Here is a 6,160-nt window from a genome sequence, read left to right as displayed (position 1 = left end):
GGGAGGCATTCCCTGACCTCTGACCCGCAAGTCAATCTAAATAACCCCTGTCCCCAACTCCTTTGTCATCCTCCAACTTGCCTTCCTATATCTAATTCCTTAGCACTCTAACAGACTGTGTCACCTTGAGCAAGTAACCTCTCTGTGCCTCAGTTCATTTGTAGAGTGAGGGCGATAAAAGTACCTATCTTACAGCGTCGCAGTGAGGGTTAATGAGCTCAGTGCTGTGTAAGTGTAGGCTATGACTGTTATGACCGTAAGAAAATGTCTTAATTGTTTATATTTATCGCCAGCCTCCCCTGTTAGAGTATAAGCTCCCTGAGGGCAGGGATCTGGTTCTGTCCTTCACCTTAACCCACTCCACAGGCATTTGGGGGCGTGGCCTTGGGGCGTGGCCGTGGCGTGGCCAAGGAGGCTCTGAGGAGAGGGGGCGGGGCGCGGCCTGGTGGGCGGGGCCGGGCGGCGTGGAGGGGCACTCACTCAGGCGCAGCATGCCCTCCCCGTCCGGCTTGTCGTTCCGCCACTGGCCCTCATAGATGTCGCCATTGCTGTAGTACATGCGGCCCCACCCGCTGCGCTGGTTGCCACACCACTCACCCTCGTAATACTCCTTGGGTCCGAAAAACTGGATCCCATAGCCCTGAAAGCACGAAGATATCCCTGTTCACGCCGCCCCCGCTACTAGGAAAGCCCTATCGTCCTCCCTGGCACCCATGCCACACACCCGGACTTCTCTGCTTCCTCCCTCAGTCCTCCACCCAAGCCGATGGTCGTGTATTGCTAAGTCGCCCGAGGCTGTCCATTTCTGTCTGTCCTTCTGCGACCGCTTTCATGTAGCCCATCATTTCTCCCTTCCTCCCTGGTCCCCCACTCCTCTACTCTCCCATTCTCCCCGCCCCCGCTGCATCCTCCAGTCAACAACAAGAAGGATCTTTACATCGCCCATCTCCCCAACTCTGATGCCTCTGAGAATCAGATCAAAGCTATAAACTTTCTCCTCAGAAAAATGAGCATCGGCACCACCATTAACGTCCAACCACAGAGAATCATGGACTCCCAGCAGATCACACTTAAGGAGGTCGAGCCAGCAGTCCAAGTCTCCCCCTCAAAATTCTGATTCTCCTCCGAGGCCCCCACCCCTGTGGGCACACACGCTCTGCTGACATATCCTTCCCTTTGCTACTTCTGCCTCCTTTGCTACTTCCCTTTCTCTCTTTTCTCTTCCTGGTTAACTCTTTGCATCTTTTCGTGTCCCCTCCTACAGGAAGCCTGCCTTGAATGCTCAATGATCTTCCTCTGGGCTGTCTGTGAAATACTCTAACACCATATTGTATGTAAGCTGTTTATTTGGGGATCTCTCTCCTCACTGGCCAATAAATAAGCAATTTGAGAGCAAAATTCATGAAATCATGGGCTCTACCACTTGCCAGAAATGTGACCCCAGGTAGGCACATCATCTTTCTGAGCTAGTTTCTTCATAGATAAAATGGGAATGATAATAATGATGGTGATGGCGATGGTGATGATGTGAGAGATGAAGGACCATATCTCGTTCCAGGATTGCATCAGCAGTTGCTCCATGGCGATACTGTATTTTTATCTGTCCCCATGACCTATGGTGAGGATTCGGGCATTTATGGGTTGAGGACACGCCTCTGCCTGGCTTCTACCTCTGGGACCTGAGACCTTCCTCTCTTGTCCTATAGCTAAGGGTGTGGCCTCAGCTTTCTTGCTCCCACTTTTCCTACACGTCTCTTATCCTCACCCGACAGAAGGAGGATTCTCAGAAAGGGCTGCTCAGGGAAAAGAAAGCCAGGAAACCAGAAGGGGGAGGAGAATTCACCCCCATACAGCCTGGCTGGCTTCTTATAGCCACGGGGTGTCACAGGCTCCTCCTTGAGCCTTCTCCTCTGGCTTCCTGTTTCCTGAGTTTTGTTCTGAGAAGCCTTGATGATTACCCCACCCCTTCCTTCTCCTACCCACACAGTACCCCTGTTCTCCTCCCTTCAACACCTCCCTTCTCCCAGGCCTCTCTCACACCATCCAGAGATGATCTCTATTGTTGTAATTATCTTGGCAGTTTTAAAGATCTTTAAGTCACACACACACACACACACACACACACACACACACACACACACACACACACACAGCCTGCTGTTAGCCTGGCCGACACCCCAGGGCATGATGAGAACAACTCACCGATTTCTTATCGCCTTTCCACCAGCCCGTGTATACTCTCCTGTACTTTCCTGTCTCTTGATCGGGAAGGCTGAGGGTGCCATAGCCATCTCGCTTCCCAAACTTCCAGTCCCCCTCATAGACGGCTCCTTTCTTCTTCCAGATCTTTGTTCCTTTTCCTGATGACACACAGATGGGCCAGTACTGCAGACATGGCCGCCATGGGGCTGGGAGCGTTGCTGGGGGGCAGTTGCTAGGTCTGCCTAGGCCTCAGGGGCCCCTAGATTAGGTGACTCTTGAGGGCTGGGACAGGGTCTGTGCCTTGTCTCTAGACCCCCAGCACCTGGGAAAAACCCAAGAAAGTTCCAATTTCTACAAATAGTGGTTCTCCAGCCCTTTGCCCTGAACCCAGACTGACATAGCAAACCCAAGTAGAAATCTGCCCCTTCAGCATTTCGGCTTCATCTCTTAATAATATGGAAGGGATACGCCAGATGGCCAGGGTTTGGTGAACAAAAGGGGGCTACTTTGGCAAGCCTGACAAGCTCGATACTTAAAAATAACCACAAAGGGTGTTTTGATCATTAAAAAAAATCCTAACTGAGTGAATTATGGTGGGAACTCTCATCCTAAGGCCTGTATGATAGATGAATCCCTACCTCGAACAAGCCCTATCCATTGTTCGTGTGCATCTAGGATAACATACTTAAGACGTCAAAACAGTCTCCTCCAGACCCTGATGTGGAGCAAGACAACCTCAATATTCCTCGTTACTATCTTTTACCTGCATACTTCTGTAAACTGTGTTCATGAAATGTTAACTATCCTGCAGCCACCCATGTAAAAGAAGTATGTATCTCCATTTTAATTTTTTTATCCAATCCTAGAGATTTCCCCGCTTTGCTTTCTCTCACCTTAATCTACCACCAATGGCTTTCATGCACCTGACTTACATCTTCTCCTTTGATTCTAATGTATCAAATAAGCTGCAAAACTACCATTCTCAGGAGCATTTTCTCAGTCCCCTGAAATTTTGCTTCCTGGACTAGCCTCAAAACCCTTGGCTCATAATAAACTCTTTCTTTAGGCTCGGAATTTCTTTCATTGACAGTTTCTAGAAAATGTTCTGCATGTTTCTTCAGTTCTCTTTAACACACCTGGAGACCCATCTCATACTATTCCAGCCCTTTCTGTGTCCTCCACTCCCACCTTCCACAGACTGCCATCCAACCACTATGGCCTCCGTGTTGTTCCTGGAACCCACCAGATGTAATTCTACCCCAGGACCTTGGCATCTGCTTGTTCCTTGACCTGGAATGTTCTTCCCCAAATACTCACTCACTCTACCTCCTGCAAATCTTTGCTCAAATCTTATTAAGTTGGTCCAATGAGACTATTTTCCTGCGGGATAAAGGCAAAACTTACCATAGCCAGTGAGGCTCTAAGTGCTTGGCTTTCCTGACCTGCCCACTCTCTCCTCTTGCTCTCCCTGCTCCAGCCCCACTGGCTTCCAGTCTGTTCCTTGAACAAGACCTAATACCGCACAGCATCCCTGCACTGTGATCCCATGTCTAGAAGACATGCCCCTCTGCCTAGCTAATCATTCTGATTCTCCTGGGCTCAGCTCAAACGTCACTCTCTGACTATGTTCTCATGGCCCCTTTCATGTCCCTCTCTGGTCCCCTCACAGCCTGATGTCACTACTATTAGCCATGTGACCTTGAGTAAGTCACTTTCTCTCCCTGAATCTGAGTTTCCTCATCTATAAAATGGGTTATTACCTATCGTGCAGGTTCTCTGTGAGACTGGAAGCTCCCTGTGGTTGGGATCATGCCAGATGCCCAGTCCAGGGCCTGGCATGGACTAGGAGCGCCAGTGAGCGTTAGTGGGGTGAATGAATGAGAATCTGGAGAACCACCAGAGCCACTCCATCCTGGCCTTGCATGATGACTTTTTATTTTAATCTCTTCCAGTCTGCATATACCACAGCAACTCATTTCAGCTTGGGCGAAAGGCGCGTCTTGAGAGAGGTGGGGTCTGGCCCTTGAGTCCCTGACAGGTCTTTCTGCAGCCCCAGCCCCAACAGCTCTATGCCTCCAGGGGGTGAGGGGCAGCGGGACTCACACAGGAGAAGAGCTCAGAAGGCCACACCAGCCTACAAGAGCATATTGCAGGTGGGGCAGCCGAGATCCAGAGAATAAGAAATGACTTACCCAAAGTCAAACAACTACTCAGCAGTAGAACTAGGCTCAGAACTTCAGGGTCCTGACTCCAAGTCCAGGGCCCTGTCTACACCACATGCTGCCCACAAAGACTGAAGCATACGGCAGGCATCTTTAACCACACACAGAGCTCTGAGCAGCCACATAAAGCCTGGCGTTTAAATCAGTGCTGAGAATGGGTGTCGTGTCACACACTGGGTGGGGTCAGCTTCGGAAGGCTTTTCGGACAAGGAAGGTTCTGAGTAGCATCCCTACCATGCTCAGCTCTCAGGGAACATTCCAGATGTTTCCCCTTCTGCAAAGACCTTGGGCTACACACTTGATAGATAGCATCTCTTATCTTTACAGGTAGCTATTATTTCAATTTTACAGATCGGGGAACTGAGGCCGAGTGGTATAGTGATCACTCGAGATCATAGTTAGTGGTGCCGAGATTCTGGCCCAGATTCATGGGCTCCAAAGCACTTCCTCACTCAGGAAGGCAGGAGAGAAGTGGTTAAGAGCATAGAATCTGGAATCGCCAGATTGGAGTGAGAAGTCATGCCACCTTTTTTAAATAAAAACTTTTTTTTCTTCACCATTTAATTTGTGTCACAAGTACTCCTGTGCCCCCTGCTGGTTAGACCCAGAGCCCAGTCCAGTTAAAGTCTGAGCCCCCAGCTGCTTAGGGAGACGGGGTCCTCCCTCACCGCCTATTGGTCAGACCCCATATCAGGGCTGAGTTTGAAGACCAGAACCCCAACTGCAAGCTGGTTTCTGCGGTCCGCCTTTCCCTCTTGCTAGCCAGCCCCATGCTTGGCCCAGGTCTCAGAGGGTAGGGACTGAGTTGGAGTCCCCAGACCCCCGGCTGTGACTAGGGTTGGTGTTTCAAGACTGCGTTGTGCCCTGCTGGTCCCTGAGACCTTCTCTCACCTAAAGTCAGGGCCGAATTCCTTTCCAGAGTCCGCGGCATGTGGAGGCCCCTGGATGATCCAGGTCATCATTCGCCCCTTGGAGGCGCCTCAGAGACACGTCTTATGTCCTCAGTGAGCTCTGTGTGCTGCTTCTTTGGGCAATAACCCACGCTCACCACTGGAGCCCCCGAGGGTCCCCCACTCACCGTGTTTCATGTTGTCTTTCCACTCGCCCACATAGCAGTCGCCATTGACAGCATACACCTGGTGCCTCAGTCCGTTCTTCTGGGCCTTCTGGTCCCATCCCTTCCACAGAGGCTCTGACTTTTGCGGGCACTTGGAGATAGGCATGTTGGCTGCTTTTGCAGGGCCAGAGGGTGCTGGCAAAGGGTTGGGGACATCAGGGGCTCAGCACGCCCTGCGTTATGCCAGCGTTCTGCGGCTTCCTGGGGAGGCACCTGTCTGAGCTCCAGTGCGTGAGTCATGTGTGTTCTGGGTCCCTGGGGCCGAAGAGCTGCCCTCAGAGGGGATCCTTCTGTGCCGGGCTGACCCTCGGCCGTCCCCTCCCTTGCTTCTCCATGGGCCCCCCTGGGGGGAGGGGTCTGATGACACAATTGCTGTGGAACCCAGGGAAACCAGTACAGCACTTGGGTTTGTGATGGCATTAGGAAGAATCTGCCCTTGGGCAGGGGGTGACAGTCACACATTTAATAACCAGGATGACCAATCAGAGTGGATGCTGGCCTTAAGGCTAGAGCGTGACCTGGAGGCCCCAGTGGTGAGCACTGGGACCCACTTCAGGGGAGTGAGAGTTGGGGTACCCAGGCTGCTCTGGGCTGGCAGACAGCTGCTATGGCACCTCCC

General features: G+C 51.6%; 1 protein-coding gene across 1 annotated transcript in view; it reads right to left on the bottom strand.

Annotated features, from left to right (window-relative positions):
- MORN3 (MORN repeat containing 3) overlaps positions 1–5,843 on the bottom strand; it is a 7,095-nt gene extending 1,252 nt beyond the window's left edge. The window contains exons 1-3 of the mRNA XM_006910008.1: positions 5,503–5,843; positions 2,203–2,360; positions 481–640 (exon numbers count right to left, since the gene is read on the bottom strand). Coding sequence (XP_006910070.1) covers positions 481–640; positions 2,203–2,360; positions 5,503–5,647 — 463 coding nt within the window. The 5' untranslated portion in view covers positions 5,648–5,843. The remainder of the gene's footprint in view (positions 1–480; positions 641–2,202; positions 2,361–5,502) is intronic.
- Positions 5,844–6,160: the final 317 nt, after the last annotated feature.

Source organism: Pteropus alecto, unplaced genomic scaffold (genome assembly GCF_000325575.1).
Source record: "Pteropus alecto unplaced genomic scaffold, ASM32557v1 scaffold213, whole genome shotgun sequence".
Taxonomy (NCBI): domain Eukaryota; kingdom Metazoa; phylum Chordata; class Mammalia; order Chiroptera; family Pteropodidae; genus Pteropus; species Pteropus alecto.
This window is presented reverse-complemented; position numbering and strand designations above follow the sequence as displayed.